This window comes from Salvelinus namaycush, chromosome 6, assembly GCF_016432855.1.
Source record: "Salvelinus namaycush isolate Seneca chromosome 6, SaNama_1.0, whole genome shotgun sequence".
NCBI lineage: Eukaryota > Metazoa > Chordata > Actinopteri > Salmoniformes > Salmonidae > Salvelinus > Salvelinus namaycush.
This window is the reverse complement of record NC_052312.1, coordinates 30,363,847-30,385,644: the sequence shown is the minus strand read 5'-3', so window position 1 is coordinate 30,385,644 and position 21,798 is coordinate 30,363,847. Positions and strand designations below refer to the sequence as shown.

Genomic DNA, 21,798 nt, shown 5'->3' with positions numbered 1-21,798 from the left:
TATGTCTATTGAGGATTTAAACGTTTTTTTTAACTAAACTTGAAACAATAATAATGTGATTTTAAAGCACCATACAAAAAACCCAAGGACACTTTACAGCAAAGAGTAAAAACAAAACGAATATTAGCTGTGAACAGCAATGAACAGGGTTCCCAGCGTGACAGAAAGGAAACAAGATCGGTTGGATTATAAAGCAAGCACTCTGTTTCTACATGATAATCTTCCTTTATGTGCAATAAGGGAAAGGGTGGGGTACCAGTCAGTTGTACAACTGAATGCCTTCAAATGAAATGTCTTCCGCATTTAACCCAACCCCTCTGAATCAGTGAAAGTATTACCAAGTTTATCTCTGAATGACGCAAGTGAAGTTTAGTCTAGTGCTGTAGGTTGGTTATCTTTGAGTGCAGCAGGTAGTCATTCTTTATCATTAATAATGTATTGTTTATATGCCAATTCTGGGGTCAATTTGACTAATGGTTTATGTTAAGGTAAGTTAAATATTTTCAGCGTTTAATGTAAATATTTGTTTGTGTAAATGATTTAAGTCTGTTGGTACACTCCACATTAGTGTTCCAAAATGCATCAATACACTCGGCTGTAATACGTTGACTGCGCAACCGGCAGGACTTCCGGTTTCTACATTTCCAAAAATACAATATCCACATTTCACTATGTTCAGACCACATACTAGGGCAACAATATGTGATTATACAGATCTACTAATAATATTTCACATTGTGTGTCTGCATAATTGAAATCTAACATTCATTTGCATTAGACCAAGTCCACTTGATCAATAGTATTGCTCTAGTATCCTATGGCGCCACTAGTGCCACCAATTGGTCTGGTGCAGCCGTCTAAGGTTGCAATGACTTTATATTCGCACAGCTTCTAAGGGATGTATACATGAGGTTTACATACCAAATTTCATTGCCCCATGTCCATCGGTTTAGTTCTTCTAGCCCTGGTGTGATATGCCATCTAGTGCTGTAGCGTGACCGACTATGAATGCCGCAACTAATTCGACTGATGTAGTGAGTCTAAATACAAAATCGGGAGGGAATCTGACGTATGGTTCATGAGAAAAAGATGATTGCAGATTTTGAGCATTAGCGTTACATATGCACAGAATGATTCGTTTCCTTTTTTTTTTAGATATTAATACCAAATTCGGTGTGGGTCATCTCATTTTTGGGACGTCCGTGATAATGATGACAAGTTTCAGATTAAGTCAATTGACAGTGGTTTAAATGGACACGTAAAATCTGTGATTTGTCAATAACTCTGCCACCTTTTTACCAATCCCTTAGCTTTACTCAAACCATGTACCATGGGCTTACATTCCAAATTTGGTGTCATTTGGTCCTGTGGTTCATAAGAAGAAACATAGGAGCAAGAATGTTTTGCATATTAGCGTATCCGCTGGTATAGTGTGGCCATCTTTGAATGCATCAATGTTATTTTCTCAAACTGTTTAGGGACTATTGTGATGAGTCGAAAGACCACATTTGGAGTGAATCTGCCTTTTAGTCCATGAGAAGAAGATTTTGTTTGATTACTTAGTGTCACATAGTCAAAGTTAATTATTAATAGATTCCTTTTTTATAAGATATCAATGCCAAACGTAACATGGTTCATCATGGTAATGTCTTTGATGACCCTAAAAAGTTTGACGTTGACAGGCCATTATCAATAGCCATCTCTTAACCAGTCTCTTAAGTGGGCCTACATACCGAATTTGGGGTTATTTGGACTGGAATTTTGTGTTATATGGTTCAAAGGTTTTCAAAAAATGTCCAAGATGTAGGAGAATATATCCTGGCGGACCTTATGGGTCTTTGAGGTAAATTTGTTCAGTATGAAGAAAACACATACATACAAAGTTTTAAGTCTCTAGGTCAAACGGGGCGGTGGATATGAGGGTCTAAGTGAGACTGCTAATTTGAAATTAAAATATAAATAAAAGCTACTTATTTTAAGCTAGGGCTAAACTCTGGTGGTGCCAGAATAACAACCTATCCCTCAACGTAACCAAGACCAAGGAGATGATTGTGGACTACAGGAAAAGGAGCACCGAGCACGCCCCCATTCTCATCGACGGGGCTGTAGTGGAGCATGTTGAGAGCTTCAAGTTCCTTGGTGTCCACATCACCAACAAACTAGAATGGTCCAAACACACCAACACAGTCGTGAAGAGGGCACGACAAAGCCTATTCCCCCTCAGGAAACTAAAAAGATTTGGCATGGGTCCTGAGATCCTCAAAAGGTTCTACAGCTGCAACATCGAGAGCATCCTGACCGGTTGCATCACTGCCTGGTATGGCAATTGCTCGGCCTCCGACCGCAAGGCACTACAGAGTGTAGTGCGTACGGCCCAGTACATCACTTGGGCAAAGCTGCCTGCCAGGACCTCTACAGGAAGGTCTTTAGACCACGACCTCTACAGGAAGAGGTTCAGGACCTCTACAGGAAGAGGAAGGCCCTAAAAATTGTCAAAGACCCCAGCCACCCCAGTCATAGACTGTTCTCTCTACTACTGCATGGCAAGCGATACCGGAGTGCCAAGTCTAGGACAAAAAGTATTCTCAAAAGTTTTTACCCCCAAGCCATAAGACTCCTGAACAGGTAATCAAATGGCTACCTGGACTATTTGCATTGTGTGCCCCCCCCAACCCCTCTTTTACGCTGCTGCTACTCTCTGTTTATCATATATGCATAGTCACTTTAACTATACATTCATGTACATATGTACATACTACCTCAATTGGCCCAACCAACCAGTGCTCCTGCACATTGGCTAACCGGGATATCTGCATTGTGTCCCACCACCCGCCAACCCTTTTTACGCTACTGCTACTCTCTGTTCATCATATATGCCTAGTCACTTTAACCATATCTACATGTACATACGACCTCAATCAGCCTGACTAACCGGTGTCTGTATGTAGCCTCGCTACTTTTATAGCCTCGCTACTGTTTTTCACTGTCTTTTTACTGTTGTTTTTATTTCTTTACTTAGCTATTGTTCACCTAATACCTTTTTTTCACTACTGGTTAGAGCCTGTAAGTAAGCATTTCACTGTAAGGTCTACTACACCTGTTGTATTCGGCGCACATGACAAATAAACTTTGATTTGATTTGAACTGAGGGGAAAGCCAGACTGAACAGGTGGAATTTTTGTCTGCTTTTGAAGGTGGTGATGGAGTCAGAGTTGTGGGTTGCTTTGGGGAAGAGAGTTCCAGAATTTGGGTGCAACGGTACTGAATGCCCAGTCCCCCATTCTTGTTTTAGGGATGGTGAGTAGTCCTGAGTCAGGGGAGTGGAGATAGTGGGAAGGCGTGTGTGTATGGAGGAGGTCGGAGAGGTATGAGGGGCAAGGGTATGGAGGGCCTTGTAGGTGAGGACTAAGATCTTGTAGGTAATGCAGAATTTGACTGGGAGCCAGGGAAGGTGGCGCAAAGTGGGGGTGATGTGTTCTGAGGGTCTGGTGTGTGAGAGGACCCTGGCAGCGGAGTTCTGGACGTACTAGAACCGCAGTAGTCCAGACTAGTGGTCTTCACGGGTCCACCCAACCTGAAATTCTCACTTTTTCCTTGGGTCCAGGTCGGGTCCTGTTTGATTGTCATCGGGTCTGGGGTCTACAGTGCATTCGGAAGGTATTCAGACCCCTTGACTTTTTCCACATTTTGTTACGTTACAGCCTTATTCTAAAATGTATTAAATGAATGTTTCTCCTCATCAATCTACACACAATACCCCATAATGACAAAGCAAAAACAGAAATACCTTATAAACAAAAGTATTCAGACCCTTTAATATGAGACTCAAAATTGAGCTCAGTGGCATCCTGTTTCCATTGATCATCCTTGAGATGTTTCTACAACTTGATTGGAGTCCACCTGTGGTAAATTCAATTGATTGGACATGATTTGGAAAGGCGGACACCTGTCTATATAAGGTCCCACAGTTGACAGTGCATGTCAGAGCAAAAACCAAGCCATGAGGTCGAAGGAATTGTTCGTAGAGCTCTGAGACAGGATTGTGTCGAGACACAGGTCTGTGGAAGGGTACCAAAACATTTCTGCAGCATTGAAGGTTCCCAAGAACACAGAGACCTCCATCATTCTTAAATGGAAGTAGTTTGAAACCACCAAGACTCTTCCAAAAGCTGGCCACCCGGCCAAACTGAGCAATCGTGGGAGAAGGGCCTTGATCAGGGAGATGACCAAGAACCCGATGGTCACTCTGACAGAGCTCCAGAGTGGAGATGGGAGAACCTTCCAGAAGGACAACCATCTCTGCAGCACTCCACCAATCTGGCCTTTAGGGTAGAGTGGCCAGATGGATGCCCCTCCTCAGTAAAAGGCACATGACAGACCGCTTGGAGTTTGCCAAAAGGCACCTAAAGGACTCTCAGACCATGAGAAACAAGATTCTCTGGTCTGATGAAACCAAGATTGAACTCTTTGGCCTGAATGCCAAGCGTCACGTCTGGAGGAAACGTGGCACCATCCGTAAAGTGAAGCATGGTGGTGGCAGCATCATGCTGTGGGAATGTTTTTCAGCGGCAGGGACTGGGAAACTAGTCAGGATTGAGGGAAGGATGAACAGAGCCAAGTACAGAGAGATCCTTGATGAAAACCTGCAAAGGTTCCACTTCCAACAGGACAACGACCCTAAGTACACAGCCGAGACAATGTAAGAGTGGCTTCGGGACAAGTCTCTGAATGTCCTTGAATGGCCCAGCGACAGCCCGGACTTGAACCCGACCAAACATCCCTGGAGAGACTTGAAAATAGCTGTACAGCGACGCTCTCCATCCAACCTGACAGAGCTTGAGAGGATCTGCAGAGAAGAATGGGAGAAACTCCCCAAATACAGGTGTGCCAAGCTTGTAGCGTCGTATCCAAGAAAACTTGAGGCTGTAATCGCTGCCAAAGGTGCTTCAACAAAGTATTGAGTAAATGGTCGGAATACTTATGTAAATGTGATATTTCCATTTTTGTTTTTTTACATTTGCAAAAATTTCTTAACCTGTTTTTGCTTTGTCATTATGGGGTATTGTGTGTAGATTGATTGGGGGAAAAAACTATTTGATCCATTTTAGAATAAGGCTATAACGTTTTTTTTGTGTTTTTTTTAAGTCAAAGGGTCTGAAAACATTCCAAATACACTGTATGTAACCACAGCTCTGCATAGCCTGTAAGATATGCATTTTACACCAATAAGATTAATTTATATATAAAGGTCTGTTTGTCGTCGGGTCCATTCGTGTTCGGGTTTGATTTTTCTCGGGTCCGTTCAGGTCCGGGTCCCCCTTTAAAACAATTATCAGGTCCATTTGGGTCCAACGTTTTGGACCCGAGAAGACCTATAGTCCAGACATGATGTAACAAGTGATGGTGGAAGAAGGCGGATTTGGTGATGTATTTTATGTGGGGCTCAAAGGAGAGAGTGGGACACAAGTTTCTGACCGCAGATGGAAGAGCCCTTGATGGACATTATGAGGTCTCCTACTTTCTTGAGGAGAGCTTTGGGAGCCACCAGTATGATCTGTTTTATTACTGTTGAGTTTGAGTAGATTGGATATCATCCAGTTCTCATATCTGTGATATTTGATCAGAGACAGGGGAGAGAGATGAAAGGTGGGTTTGGTGTGGATGTAAATCTGGGTGTTATCCACATAGCAGTGGATGTTGAGACCATAGCGGCGGGTGATCTGGCTCAGGGGAAGCATGTAGATAATGAAAGTCAGAGGTTCGAGGACGGAGCCTTGAGGCACTCCTTGGACCAGCCTTTCCAAAATAGCTACAGTATTTTTCTTACAGCAGTACCTTCTAGCTGCAGAGGGGGAGCTGAGCCTGCCCTTACAAAAAAAGATTGTAGTTTTGAAACTGCAGTAAAAGTGCAGAATCTGCAGTCGACTTGTATTTTGGACGGAGTAATTGCAGAATAACTGCAGTGTACTGCACTGTAACTGCAGTTACACTGCAAAATTACTGCGGTAAAAAACACTTCTTTTGGATGCAGTATTTGCAACATATTGCAGTTATAATGGACTCTAACTGCAGTTATACTTCAGTGTACTGCAGTTATACTGCACTCTGACAGCAGACTTTTTTTGTAAGGGTGTCAATGAAAAAATACAGGCTCCACTGAATACCATCTACTTAGCCCAGAGTGGAAATCAGGAATAGTTTCACCTATTGCACTCATATAGGACCCTGATGCTAATTGTAACTTCACCCAGACACCTACAAACAGTCAGCCAGAAGCAGGATTGAGCTTCCTACTGACTGACCATTGCCAAAGGATTGTTAAATATAGGTTGTAGTAGAGGCATGAAGGCATTTTCTGTGGTTTCTGCTCTCTGATTTGATATTTATTAAACTGGTCCAATCATTCAGAGGTCCACTTGATAAGAGCTTCACATGTTACTCGGGAACTAGGACATTCTGACATTTCTGACTTAACTGGTTGAACGTGACATGTCTATAACTACAACCTTAGCAAGTTGGAAATGTCAGAGTTTCCTAGTTCCGACTAGCACGTGAATGCCGCAAAAGTCAAGACTGCCCTGACACTGATGACCTGCAGGGATGAAGCCTGTCCTGCTCTACAGGCCTAGATTAATACAATGGACAAGAATAGACTGCCAAGGCATAGTAATCTACTTACTCAGACCTCTCTCTCTCTCTCTGTATCACTCTCTCTCTGCCCCCTCTCCCGCTCCCTCTCAATTCAATTCAAAGGACTTTATTTGCCTTCGGAAACATATGTTTACATACCTCTCTCTCTCCCCCTCACTTCCTCGTCTTTACCTGACGCACACACAGCACTCCATCATGTATCAACTAAAGTGGCAGAAATACAAATGTAAAACCCAGCAAAAATCATTTTAACCGTTTCTGAACACAAGAAAGCAACAAGCACAGCAAATGTGTTTAGTCTTCCATGTGGTTGGTGGCACTGTCACTTCTAAAACTCAATTTAAAGAGATTTCTAGCATTGTATTTCTATGATGGCACTGAAGGCCTAGGAAAGTCCTATTTCGTGATTGGACCCCGCATTTTGATTGATCGAACTGTCATTCCGTATATCGTCCCTGATAGGACGGGACGCAGAAGGACTATCCCAATTTTCCCCGTGACGTCAGGGAAGGACAAAATGATTTATCGCGAGGTCGTTTGGCCCCTGTGACCGCCGGTTGAAGTAGAGTGGAGGCTCCATTTTTAGACACGGAGAGAGTGAGTGCAGTACTACGAAATATCTAACATAACAATTCGATTTCACAATGTTAGAGTAGAATAGATTCTGAAGGCTTGTCTTTACTGTAATGTTTAGAATGTTTTATGTTGCTAGTTTGTCTTGCGCAACCGTTCCACCTTGGGAAAGCTAGCTAATCAGCTAGTAGTGAGCAAGCTAACATACTTTAGCTAACTAGAGGAATAGCTAGCTCACACCAACAATAACATGATCTAATACTGTTTGCCTTTCCATTCAATGTTGTCTGGATGTCAAATTATAGCTACATCCCCATGTGACATTCGAACCCCCTTCCTAGGCTGTTGTCAGTGTAAGCTGAGCTGTTTTACTGTTGATCGTGTTTCTATAGCAAGGTAGTGAGCTAGCTTGCTAACATTCGCTTTCATTCTACAGACCGGTTTTGGACACCATGTATCCGACCACACTAACGCAGTTGTCCCGGGCTAATCCCTTCAACGCCCCGCTATTCTCCCTCCAAGAAATCGAGGAGCCCAAACAGAGCCTCCCCGCAAATGGACAGAGCCGCAACCTCGCTGCCGCAGCAATTGCTGGTAAACCAAGGTTCTGCATGCTAACAAGTAACGTTACGGTTAGCAAGTAACGTTAGCTAACTAGCGAGCAATTACGCAGTCAACTGAATCAATGATGAGACGAGATACCGATTTTATTCAACATGTCTTTTAATATATACGACTTGTGTTCGTCAAACGTTCACAGCTATCTAGCCACTGTCATCAAATGTGTAATGTCAAAGACGGGCCTTGTCTATGGAGGACACTGAAGGGCAGATGTAAACTTTGAAATATGCCGCAGGTATTTGAACTGAATTCATGACCCCCCCCCCCCCAATCGCTGTTCAAAACTAAGGTGAGAGGCCACTGACTCAAACGTGCAAAGTAGAAGTTAGGTCAATGTCTGTATTGCTTTCTAGCACACCAACCAGCTAATGATATGCGTCTGACCCCTAGACGGGGGCATTGCATTTGTTCTCAATTCGGATACATTTGAAATGCTATCCTTTTTGTAACGTAAAGCATGGCCTTCAGCAACCCCTGTTATATTATGACCATTGCAATATTATTGCTGTTTTTCATTGTTTGCTTAAATTTTTCTATTTTTTGTTTTTATGGCTTAGTTCTTATGGTGACATTAGCTATTATTGAACCACCATGTTTGGGTCAGGCTTTTGGTTAGTTTTAGAGCTTGCTGGCCGGTGTCCTTTTTTATAGCCTAAATACTGTGTGCTGGTTGGTTGATTAGTTATATAGCTAGTCTTCTCTGCTGTTACAGGGCCTGTTGCACAACAGTCTGCCCTCACAGGGAGTAAATGTTCTATGTGTGCATGGCTCTATGCACCTGTGATATAGGCCTATGCAGACTACATAGGACAGGATACACACAATTAAACTCCACTTGAATTTGGCCTTTAGCCTAGTGAAGATGCAGTTTGCTCTTACTTATTACCACTTTTCTAATGAACAACATCAACACCAAGTTCCCATTTTGAAAGTATTGCCTGCCTCTTTCTTCAGAGGGAGACAGCTGTGAGTTCGGCTCACGGAAGTATTTACTCCTCTGTGGGTTTGGTGGCATCATCAGCTGTGGCACCACACACGCAGCCCTAGTGCCCCTCGATCTGGTCAAATGCAGAATGCAGGTCTGTCTATCCCTGTGGCCTGGAGCCACTTAAAACCCAACACGCTGTGTGTTTGTTGTCTGAAATGCAATTTGCATGGGAGAATGGATGTATCAAGCAGCCCGGTTTTGTGCAGTCGTGGTGGAATCTTTGTCATTGTTGTTCCTCATGTTTTATCCCACTTGATCACCTGATTTTTGTTTTCGAATAACCTACATTGCATGGTAAGTGTATGATTCACAATCACCAGTGTTCCTGTAATTGTTTAATGAACCTCCCTGCCTGCTACATTCCCCTTCCCAATCCAAAGCTAAAGGACTTGTAGGTCACTGAAAGGTTGGGAGTGACAATGGGAAAATATGTTCAGAATGTTCACCCTGCTATTTATAACATGATCAAAGTGCAGCTATGCGTTGCTAGAATGTAGCCTATAGCTTTATAAGTAGGTTCAAAAGCCCAAGTAATTTACACCTCAATGGAATTATTCCCAGCTTAAAAATGACTAAAGTATAAACGCTTAATATATTTATGTAAGCGATATGTATTACTTTAACTAACTATGCAGCTGATGCTTCAACATATTTATTTTTTTGGTAAAAGTTCAAATTCAGGAAGTTTACTGTAAACTGATTCAAATTCAAAAATGTGATCATAGACAAGCATTGAGATAAATTGGAATGTCAGTTTACTTCCTGAATTTATAAAGGAATTGATCTAAACCCTGATTCACAAGTGTTTGAAATTTGATCTGGCTCATTCCCTGGTGTGTTCTAATGTAATGGTGGCATGTTTGTTAGTGATTATTGTCCTGTGTTGCGTGTGTTGTGACTGCATGTTGGGCACGTATTGTTGTTTTTTGCTGCAGACTCTGCAGATGTGAGCTGTGAGTTTGGCTCAACAAAATACTATGCCCTTTGTGGGTTTGGGGGTATCCTGAGCTGCGGCCTCACACACACAGCTGTTGTACCCCTCGACCTTGTCAAGTGCCGCATCCAGGTTTGTGGTACCCCCTGTAGCTGTCTGCTGTGTGAAGGCCTCCATAGCTCCTGTAAGAAAAGGTGCCCAATCCCAAATCTACACCTAAGAAGTTAGTTTCAACTTTATTGTCCCAGAGGGATTGTTCAACAATTGTGGCCTTAAAATCCGTCAAGACCGTGCAGTCCCAAATGTACCCTTAAGTCCTATGCACTTGAATAGATGAGGAAAAATTTGGGCGGAAAACTTGATTTGGGATTGGGCGGAAGATTCCTGTAGATTAGCAGACATCAGATAAATCACTAGCTATAAGTAGTAATGTTCATCTGGATAACCCCCTAGTTCACAACCTGAAACCTAGCTAGTATTTTTTATTTTTTCATGAACATGGCCTAGAAACCTTAGATAAAATTACCTTGATTTCAGCCCATAGGGCTCTACGCCCATTGTTCCTTTGACTCTCTACTAATTGATTGTTTTTTCTTCCTTAGGTGGACCCTGACAAGTACAAGAGCATTGGCAAAGGCTTCTCCCTCACATTGAAGGAGGATGGAGCCCGAGGGCTGGCTAAGGGTTGGGCCCCTACCTTCATCGGCTACTCCATGCAGGGTCTCTGCAAGTTTGGCTTCTATGAGATGTTCAAGATCTTCTACAGTGACATGCTTGGACAGGTCAGTCAGGGGTCGGAACCAATGTGGGGAGAAACCAACACTGTTGGATTCCCGTGTTTACAGTGTTTTAAAGGAACAGTTCACCCACCAAAAGTAATTAATTGCGTGCTAATTAGCAGGCGCTTTTATCCAATTACAGTACAGTGAGCACTTACATTTCTTGTGTTTATATGTAATCCCTGTGGCACTTTAAACATATGGCATTGGTTTTGCTAGACCACACAGGACCCCAGCTGACTTCGCCCCCTCTCATCTAACAGGAGAACACGTACCTGTGGAGGACATCCCTGTACCTGGCTTCGTCTGCCAGTGCAGAGTTCTTTGCTGACATTGCCCTGGCCCCCATGGAGGCTTGCAAAGTGCGTATCCAGACCTGCCCCGGCTACGCCAACAACCTCAGACAGTGTGCTCCCAAGATGTTTGCAGAGGAGGGAGTATGGGCGTGAGTAGATATTGTGTTTGTGCTGTTATTAGGTTTTTGCATTTGTTTTGGAGGATGTATAACCTGTAAAGGTATTCCATCCTTCTCAGGGACAGCTATGAGGTGTATGCTTTTGTTCCTACACTAGGTGAACAAACCTGCTTCAACTTGTGGCCTTTATTAGATTGTATGTTTCATGGCTGGTATGGAACATAAGCCTGCAAAAGTCATTCTTGCTCCCAATAGCTGATTTGAGAGGTTACCACCAAACACGCTCCTTAGATCCACCTCTGGAGGGCACTCCTGTGCTGATGCTGTTGTCTGAGTGCTGCAGCTCCAGCCTGGAGGCCCTCAGCAGCTTTTTGGCTGTACAGTTGGAGGTGCTTGAGTCATTGGCGTGTGAGAGCAGTCTACCTGCCTCCCAGCACCCCTGCTGCACTGGCAACCCTCAGTTCCACTGATGGGACCCTACCAGTAGAGCTATGCTGGGGGATGGACAAACCCATAGGCCCTAATGGTATTTTCCAGGTTTGCGCCTTGATAGTCTAACGTAGTTTGTTCTCATCTCCTTTACACTCTTGTATGGGGAAAATTGATTGCTGAAAGTCGGTGCCTTGTTAGTGACGACCATATTGCTTTCACCTATGGTTTCTGATCAGAGAGACGAGAACTCTGATCTGTATGTATGGAACTCTCAGGTTCTACAAGGGTGTGGTTCCCTTGTGGATGCGGCAGATCCCCTACACCATGATGAAGTTTGCCTGCTTTGAGAGGACCGTGGAGCTGCTCTACAAACACGTGGTGCCCAAACCACGTGCTGACTGCACCAAGGGCGAACAGCTGATTGTCACCTTCACTGCCGGCTACATCGGTGAGTAGTAGTACTACAGGAAATAGGATGAAGGTGGGTCTAGGAGCTCACCTTGAGTCATGTTTGTGTTGTCCTCGTAATAACTAAGGTACATATTATCTCGACTAACCGATGCCCCCACACTTTGACTCTACCGGTACCCCCCTGTATATAGCCTCGCTATTGTTATTTTACTGCTGCTCTAAGTATTTGTTACTTTTTATTTCTTATTCTTTTTAAACTACATTGTTGGTTAGTGTTTGTAGGTAAGCATTTAACTAAGGTCTACACCTGTTGTATTTGGCGCATGTGACAAATACAATTTGGTTAGGATTTGGGGAAGCGTAATATGAACCTAGATCTGTGACCAATGGCAACTACTTACCCAGAGAGACCTGGGTCGTATTCATTAGTACACACTAGAGGTCGACCGATTATGATTTTCAACACCGATACCGATTATTGGAGGACTAAAAAAGCCGATGCCGATTTAATAAATAAATAAATACATTTATTGTTTGTAATAATGACAATTACAACAATACTGAATGAACACTTATTTTAACTTAATATAATACATCAATAAAATCAATTTAGCCTTAAATAAATAATGAAACCTGTTCAATTTGGTTTAAATAATGCAAAAACAAAGTGCAATATGTGCCATGTAAGAAAGCTAACGTTTAAGTTCCTTGCTCAGAACATGAGAACATATGAAAGCTGGTGATTCCTTTTAACTTGAGTCTTCAATATTCCCAGGTAAGAAGTTTTAGGTTAGTTATTATAGGACTATTTCTCTCTCTACCATTTGTATTTCATATACCTTTGACTATTGGATGTTCTTATAGGCACTTTAGTATTGCCAGTGTAACAGTATAGCTTCCGTCCCTCTCCTCGCTCCTACCTGGATTCGAACCAGGAACACAACGACAACAGCCACCCTCGAAGCAGCGTTAACCATCGCTCCACAAAAGCCGCAGCCTTTGCAGAGCAAGGGGAACAACCACTCCAAGTCTCAGAGCGAGTGACGTTTAAAACGCTATTAGCACGCACCCCGCTAACTAGCTAGCCATTTCACATCGGTTACACGAGCCTAATCTCGGGAGTTGATAGGCTTGAAGTCATAAACAGCTGCTGGAAAATGCACGAAAGCGCTGTTTGAATGAATGTTTACGAGCCTGCTGGTGCCTACGATCGCTCAGACTGCTCTATCAAATCATAGACTTAGTTATAACATAATAACACACAGAAATACGAGCCTTAGGTCATTAATATGGTCGAATCTGGAAACTATCATTTCGAAAACAAGACGTTTATTATTTCAGTGAAATACGGAACCGTCCGTATTTTATCTAACGGGTAGCATCCATCAGTCTAAATATTCCTGTTACATTGCACAACCTTCAATGTTATGTCATAATTACGTATAATTCTGGCAAATTAGGCGGCCCAAACTGTTGCATATACACTGACTCTGCGTGCAATGAACGCAAGAGAAGTGACACAATTTCACCTGGTTAATATTGCCTGCTAACCTGGATTTCTTTTAGCTAAATATGCAGGTTTAAAAATGTATACTTCTGTGTATTGATTTTAAGAAAGGCATTGATGTTTATGGTTAGGTACACATTGGAGCAACGATACGCACTGCATCGATTATATGCAACGCAGGACACGCTAGATAAATATATAATATCATCAATCATGTGTAGTTAACTATTTGTTTTTTATAAGATAAGTTTAATGCTAGCTAGCAACTTACCTTGGCTTACTGCATTCGCGTAACAGGCAGTCTCCTCGTGGAGTGCAATGTAATCAGGTGGTTAGAGCGTTAGACTTGTTAACTGTAAGGTTGCAAGATTGAATCCCCCGAGCTGACAAGGTAAAAATCTGTCGTTCTGCCCCTGAACGAGGCAGTTAACCCACCGTTCCTAGGCCGTCATTGAAAATAAGAATGTGTTCTTAACTGACTTGCCTAGAAGTGTTACTTATTGGACATGTACAGGTAGTTGTCCCTCTCTGTTTCAATCAGTTTTCTTCCATTTGGTGACGGACAAAGACTACCCTGGCTTCTGTTTGATGGTATATAGTGGTCCTATATAGGAGTGTGTGCTGATGATTTGTCTGTCCCCTGCAGCTGGTGTGTTCTGTGCCATCGTGTCCCACCCAGCGGACTCAGTGGTGTCTGTACTGAACAAGGAGAGTGGCAGCACCGCCGTCCAAGTGCTCAAGAAGCTGGGACCTAAAGGTGAGTGGACAACCGTAGGGCTTGTCTCATTTAGGAAACACATCCTTCCTCAAAGTTATCACTGGTGTGATTTGGTACCTCAGGGTACTTTATCCAATCAAACCCTCTCAGGTTACTGGGTGAGAATAGGTGGGTCTAAATAAATATTTAATGGCCCAATTCTAACAACACGCTCCTTAGATCCAACTCTGGAGGGTGCTCCTGTGTGCTGGTGCTGTTGTCTCTCTGAGTGCTGCAGCTCCAGCCTGGAGGCCCTCAGCAGCTTTCTGGCTGTACAATTGGAGGTGCTTGAGTCATTGGTGTGTGAGAGCAGTCTACCTGTCCCCCAGCCAGGCTGGGGGTGGTTAACACTTGTTTTAGTCCCTTTGGATAGAGTCCTGTAACATTCAATGTTAAGTCATTCTACTGAATACAGACTTTTTAAATCTTGCATGTATGACTGTCCAATATTGAGTGTTTGGCCCACTCAAAGAAACAAAAAAGCAGATGTAATTTATTTATACACTTCTAGCAAACACCTCCCTTCTCCCATTCTCTCCCCCTTTAAGGTGTTTGGAAGGGCCTGGTTGCCCGTATCATCATGATCGGTACTCTGACCGCTCTGCAGTGGTTCATCTACGACTCCGTGAAGGTCTACTTCCGCCTGCCCCGTCCCCCTCCCCCCGAGATGCCAGAGTCCCTCAAGAAGAAGCTGGGGCTCACTGAGTAAAAAAAAAAAAAAACATCTCCAGGACCCCCTCTCGACTCACACCTCACCCCCCTGGCTGCAGCACACAGCTCTGTTTTCTATATTTATGTTCCTAAAGCAGCTCCTCTTCTCCAGGCCCAGGGCTGTTCCTCCCATGTATATTTTAGAGAGAGACCGGAAGGAAGGGATCCATGTTTGTCCCCCCTCTGCACTGAGGTACAGGAGAATATACGTACTGTAGAAACATGGTCTGGTTTTATCGAATCATGTCATTAGTAATGTGGAAATTATATAAAAATTAAAATGTTTCCCTCTAAAACATGTCCGGTTGTTTTAATTTTTTTAAGTTTTAAGTTTTCCACTGAAAATAAAATAATTTTGGTATTGGGGTTAAGTGGTATATTGGTATGCTATACATTTTAAGCTGCCTCCCTTCCAGCATTGGGGATCACCCCCCCCCCCCCCCCCCCCCCTGTCGATTTCTATGGTCACAAGTGCTGTTCGTGACACAAACTGTACACACCACTCTTGCTGCTAGTGAGAATTTTGCTGGTTTAAAGCTTCCTTAAATTCTACACATTTTGTCATAGGGTTTAAAGAAAAATGTTGCAGTTTTAAATAACATTTTCATGCAATTATATACATGTCCATGTGGTTTGAGTAACTAAAAATGTACAACTATCTATGGGCAAAAAAAACAAACTTTAGCTGACATGGTCTAGTTGATCTGGACATTTCTGACAAGTTATAAATAGCTTTCTACGGTATGCAATGACTGACACTTACAAGAGGAACTGATGCTGCACTAACCAACGGAGAAATTGCACCTTGTGCATTCCTATACAACTTTCAGGAGTTCCTTTCAAAAAATAGATAAAAAATGTAACCTTGTAAATCTCTTTAGGACAAGGTGACTTATCAGTATATTCGCCTGTATTTACCCCTCAAAAATGAGATGCTAATGTGGCAATCATAAAGTACTACAAATGCCACGATGATCTGGACGAGACTGGCGAATCAAGGCAAAGGTAAGAATCTCTGGATTTACTGTTAGCTAAGTGTAGTAATTTATTGTCTACATTCCTTTCCTCCTTCCTTTAAATTAACAATTCTGTATACTGTCTTGTGCAAGTTCTAAGTTGACACAATAACTGTTGGCAAAGGTGTCATCTAGAGATGACTTGCAGGAATTTGTAGTCTTGCATGATGTCTACTTTGATGCTGATTAGGATTTTGGGATCAGAGTAAATAAAGCTGAATAGTTTGCTAAAAGTCACATTGTCCGGGAGAGATTTACATGGTTTTGAAAATATCTCACCATTGTAAGCCTACATGAAACATCAGCCCTTATTGAGTGTTTCTAAAAGTGTTTCCCTTTGGGAAAAATGATTGGTGGAAAAACAATTGGAACCATTTCCCTGTTTTACTGCTAGGTTTTGTGGATATGACACCCTCTGTGGAGCTCGATACCCATAGAAATAGAAACGGGTGCAGGATTGGTTTCTGTTCTCTAAAACACTAGAGGGCGCTATATACCATGTACAGCCTGTGTCTGAACAATACATATTAATATTGATTGCATTTGTATTACTTTGTGATATATAAAAAAAAATATGTATTTGGTGATACTCATATCTGATGACTGTCCCTGGAAAGAGGATGACCCCATTTATTAAAAATGCATCCTGTCAGAACATCAAAATTGCCTGCGTCATTCTGCTTTGTAAAATGGAGGTGTGAGCATTGATATTATGTGATTTGGGTGCAGGGCTAGGAGGTGAGCAGAACTACCTGAGGCTCGGGGGTATCTAATGGACTAGTATATCAAGCATGCGTCACATCAACAGCCTCCCAATGTTAATCGGACCGCATTGTGTTCAGTAACCATGTCATTATAATCCATTTGGCTGCTTTTAATAATGGGTTTTTCACATTTCCGTTCCCTGAAAGCGGCAGACAGAATGGAAGCGATGTTTCCAGGAAAATAGATGTGTTCTCGTACCTGGAGCTCAGGTCTGCGGAATGTTGAGGTTGAGGGGGGTCATGGGAAATGGATTCCCATTTCTTTGTGACCCCTTGGTGACCTCTACATAATGTGGTAACCATTGAGTGCTTTCAAATAGTAATGACTCAGATGTACGCTACTGCTGTTAGAAAAAAACATATTTTAAAAAGGGATGTTGGTGAGCATGGAAGATATTCCTAAAATGTGTAAGATTCTGAAATTGCTCTACAGATATTGATATCATGGTATGATTAATTCAGTCAGTAATTTAGTAATTTCTTAACTATTACTTGTGGTGTTATGTAGCCTAATGCATCATATGTATACACTTTTCCTTTCATCAATTAGTACTTGTAATGTACTTCCCAGGACTAACTACCACCTCAAGCAAGTTAACATTCCAGAGATGCTCAGTACTGCTATAGATAACTATCCTTTTAAGTTATATTAGTCATATGTACCAGATACACAATAAATAAAATATAGGAACAAAGTAATGGCTCAGTAAAATAAAATAAACAACATTTCCTCAAGTTAACATCGTTCTGGGGTGTAAACTCTAAAAGGATAGCTGCTGAGGGGACAAGCTCGGTTTGCTATTTTTACCCTGGTCCCTAATATATCTATGTGGACTACTGAGGTGACGACAGCTGCAGCCCATCAGTGGCAGTTCTCCCAATCCCCAGAGAGACAGGCCTGCCAATGTTTTTCCACTTCTATCTTCAATGTTATTTTAGTACTACAACTGAAGATGAAACTGAAGACCCAATGCGGAACTGAAGACTACTATAGTTGAGAGAAGTCCTGAAAAGCTTCAAAAGGTAGTACTATGGAAACACAAGATATTGGAAATAGTCTGAGCCTGCCCTGGTGATATTTGAACTATTTTATATCAGGCACTTATTGCAGTCTCTTCATTATTTGATTGCACCACAGTGGATTGCACCCACAGCACAGGAAACAGTTAATATGAATATCCTTCCTCCTCTGTGTGTGCGCATGTGTGAATGTTTGTGCTGTCATGCAGAAGTGTGTGTGTGTCCACTCCATTGTGTCTCTGCCCTTGTGTTGGTTTTGTGGAGGTCACTCTGAAACAGTAGCCAGTGTTCCTATGTCACGAGCTGGGCCGAGTTAGGGGGTGGGCTGCGCCTGAGTCTTGTGTATCCGAAATGGTACCTCTATAACTTATGTAGTGAACAACCTCCGGCCAACCTCATGGGCCTCTGTCATGTGTAGGATAAAGCAGTAGCTAACTTACTATGTGGGAAACGTGAGGTAAAACTCATGCATCATGTGACTAGTGTTTCTCATTGATCATGGCACTTGATGATATAGTTGTGTGAAACACATTCAGGGATTGTGGCCAAGATAGAGGTCAGTTATCCAGTGTGTGAATGCAAAATAATTGTCCTTCATTACATTGAAAACATCTATATTTACCATACACAGTCAAACTAAAGGAAATTGAATCTGGTTACCGTGCCATCTATTGTGTTTTGAAGGTTAAGTTTTGACTCATGTGTCCTTTAATAGAAGGAACAATGGCTATCATTGGGCAGATTGGATTATGCTGAGCCCTGGGGCACCGGTCTATGGCCGGTTACGTGAACAGGCAAAAGCGGTGAGGGAGGAGCGCCCTTCTCAAATCTAACAGTAATCTGCGCAGCATGGTGCATCGTCCGAAAGCATTCATCTATTTTCTGAAAAAATATGTTAGACTTTTCATTGGGAAGGCAGATAAAGCATTTTTAACATACAGAGGTTGGCCTTTTCTGTCATATGACCCGTTCCCATCAAATTCATACCACATATTTTAGGGGATAAATTGAAACCGAATCTCAAGTGCTTCACATTACAACAAGCTTTGCTACCGCTCATGACCTTGTTAATGGTGGGACAGGACTGTGTGTCATTGTGCCCTGTAGTCACATGTATCCACCGTGTGTGTGATGATAAGGACATCTGACAGGGAGAGAGGGAGTGAGAGAGAAGAGGTGGGAGAGAGGGAGACGTAAAGATAGAGACGAGGGAGGTGGGAGGGAGACAAAAAAAGACAGACAGAGAGAGAGGAATAGAGAGCGAGAGGGAGAGAGCTTGCTGCACCACATTAAACGCCCCCTGCTTGCATGTTCACCAAACAATGCCCTTGTTGCAGCTGACTGGATGTCCTTAACAGGATCAGTGTCCTCTCACCTCATTGGCTGAGAAAGTAGGTGTGACTTAAACCCCATTGGGTGCTGCGGCTTCATGTGTGAGATCCATAGGATTGCAGCAACATCAGGAAAGGAGGGAGGGAGAATAGCCATCTAATACAGTATGTGATACATGAGTTTACTCCTCTGTTAAATTAATCTATTGGAGGACAGTGGAATAGACATAGCAGAGTGGAATGGAACACAGTGAAATGGAACACCAAAACCTTAGGCTAGTACAGTGGAAATGTAGTAGAATTACCATAGGTCTATGTTAAAACCTCTACAGGATCGGTGCTCCCCCCCGCGGGACGGTTGAGCTAACGTGCGCTAATGTGATTAGCATGACGTTGTAAGTAACAAGAACATTTCCCAGGTCTTATATGGGCAGAAAGCTTAAATTCTTGTTAATATAACTGCACTGTCCAATTTACAGTAGCTATTACAGTGAAAAAAAGACCATGCTATTGTTTGAGAAGACTGCACAACAACAAAAAACTTTTATCACAGCAACTGGTTTGATACGTTCACTTCTGAAGGTAAATAATGTACTTACATTCAGTAATCTTGCTCTGATTTGTCATCCTGAGGGTTCCAGAGATAAAATGTAGCATAGTTTTGTTTGATAAAATCCATTTTTATATTCAAATGTAGGAACTTGGTCCTACAGTTTGAACACCTGCTGTGTCTGCCCCCCCCCCCCCCCCCCCCGCCATCTAGATGTGTGAAGGTTAGTGTCTATACTGTAGGGAAGCTAATTATCCATCATTTATGACATTCCTGGGAGTGTGTAAGCTATTTTTTTTATTACCATATCATTTTTTTAATGTTCTCTATAGTTATGTACTTGAAAATATATGAATTGACCAATTTGGCACATTTGGGCAGACTTGATACAACATTTTGAACAGTAATGCAATGGTTCATTGGATCAATCTAAAACTTTGCACATACACTGCTACCATCTAGTGGCCAAAATCTAAATTGCACCTATACTCTTAAGTGATATAATGGCCTTTCTATTGCATTTCAAAGATGATGGAACACAAAAATAAATAGAAAACGCATGTTTTTTTCTTTGTATTATCTTTTCCCAGATCTAATGTGCTATATTATCCTACATTAATTTCACATTTCCACAAACTTCAAAGTATTTCCTTTCAAATGGTATCAAGAATATGCATATCCTTGCTAAAGGTCCTGAGCTACAGGCAGTTAGATGTGGGTATGTCATTTTAAGCAAAAATTGGGGGGAAAAGGGTCCGATCCTTAAACATCAACGTAAAAATGCGCAACATGATTTAAATAAATGTTTTCCTCCACCTACATAATCTTTCCAAAAACTGGGAAAACTAAAACATGACAAAGGGGAGGACAAACAATGTAGCACTGAGCCAAAGTAAACATCCTAGCGGCAGGGCGATGTCTGTACAGGAGACAGGCAGTGTCTATCGTCTGTCCACTGTCTGGTTTTATTGACATCATCACCCCTCTCTCTCCAGTTGACCGAGTGACTGTTGGACCTGTTGCAGTAGTTACAATAAGAGACCCTTAGACCCTTGTAATATTACATCATCGTACTATACCCTTTACACATCACACTGCGAGGAAATGACACAGGTTGACTGTATGTCACTGTAAAAAAGTTTGTAACCTGGCTGCCTTAACATTTTTAAGTACAATTTGGATTTCGTGTTGAGTTAACCCAATCTAAAGTTACTTCAACCTAGTAAAGTAAGTGGAACTGACAAGTTGGATTTAATAACTTGTTGAGTGAACTTGATACTTTTAGTCAAATCAATGTGCTCCAACTGATGTTTTTAGTTGTCCTAACAAAGCTATTCAAGTTGTTTTGACAAATTACCAAGTGGAGAGGACAAGTATTTGATAGTCAAAACAACTAAAGGTTATGTTTTTCTAACTTACTAACGTTTGTAACTTGGCTGCCTTCAAATGTCAAGTTGTGTCAACTTCCTATACAGTTGAAACAACTACTTAGAAAATGACACATTTCAGTGCTGACTAAATCTTTAGAATGATTTAATAGAGATTTCAAATAGGAACATTACGCTCCCATCTGTCTCTTGCTCAGATGTGAGTTTTTTCGCCAGTTTCAAAACTGTCAGTGCACTCTATAATGTCAACCAACAGACCACTTTACCTACAACAACATTCTCAATAACGGTTACATAAATGTTTTACTTGTTACTTTTTAGATGTGGTTGTTTAAAACATCAGTTGAAGTCATCTGAACCTGACATTTTAAGTCGACACTACTGTTATGTTGCTTCAGTTGATTTGACTGATTGGTTGAGAATTTCTAAGTTGAGTGAACAACTAGTTATTAACTTATGAAATCATATTAAATCAGCTAAGACAATTTGATATATTATAGTTGACTTTACATTTTTTGTCAACACAATTGTTATGTTGCTTCAGTTGATTTGCCTTCATGGTTGTATATTTCTAAGTTGAGTAAACACATTGTTTTTTACAGTTGAAGTCAACTCAACAAAATTGTATTTTGACTTGGCTAGATAAAATAAGTCCTTTTGACGTTATCTCTATCTTTTTTTATTTTTACATATGTGTCAACTTCATTAATCCACAAAATGTTGATTTTAGAAAATAATGTATGAAAGTGACGTATCCTTTTCCACTAAGTAGCCTTGTAGTTTTTAAATTTTGTAGGCTTTTTGAATGGTATTCAATGGGCAAAAACATCATAAAGGGCATCTGGTATTCATCTACAAACATGAATATACAGTAGCTAGAAAAAGTATGTGAACCCTTTGGAATTATGTGGATTTCTGCATAAATTGGTCATAAAATTTAATCTGATCTT

At 41.8% G+C, this 21,798-nt stretch overlaps 1 protein-coding gene and 2 non-coding genes across 5 annotated transcripts; all 3 read left to right on the top strand.

The window, feature by feature from the left end:
- The first annotated feature begins 7,166 nt into the window (after positions 1-7,166).
- LOC120049852 (phosphate carrier protein, mitochondrial-like) lies at positions 7,167-14,810 on the top strand. Of its 3 annotated transcripts, none has more exons than XM_038996309.1 (8): positions 7,167-7,248; positions 7,661-7,818; positions 9,769-9,899; positions 10,370-10,549; positions 10,810-10,991; positions 11,669-11,841; positions 13,958-14,068; positions 14,617-14,810. In XM_038996309.1, exons 2-8 carry the CDS (start codon positions 7,677-7,679, stop codon positions 14,775-14,777), a joined length of 1,080 nt encoding a protein of 359 aa, XP_038852237.1. In that variant the 5' UTR covers positions 7,167-7,248; positions 7,661-7,676; the 3' UTR covers positions 14,778-14,810. The 3 variants fall into 3 exon arrangements, with proteins under 3 accessions (XP_038852237.1, XP_038852238.1, XP_038852239.1); XM_038996310.1 differs by lacking the exon at positions 9,769-9,899 and adding an exon at positions 8,800-8,924; XM_038996311.1 differs by lacking the exons at positions 7,167-7,248; positions 9,769-9,899 and having other exon boundaries at positions 7,670-7,818.
- On the top strand, positions 11,239-11,471 carry LOC120050182. Its single transcript, XR_005477183.1, has one exon. It is a non-coding gene; the product is annotated as a small nucleolar RNA SNORA53 (small nucleolar RNA).
- LOC120050183 lies at positions 14,235-14,417 on the top strand. Its single transcript, XR_005477184.1, has one exon. It is a non-coding gene; the product is annotated as a small nucleolar RNA SNORA53 (small nucleolar RNA).
- Positions 14,811-21,798: the final 6,988 nt, after the last annotated feature.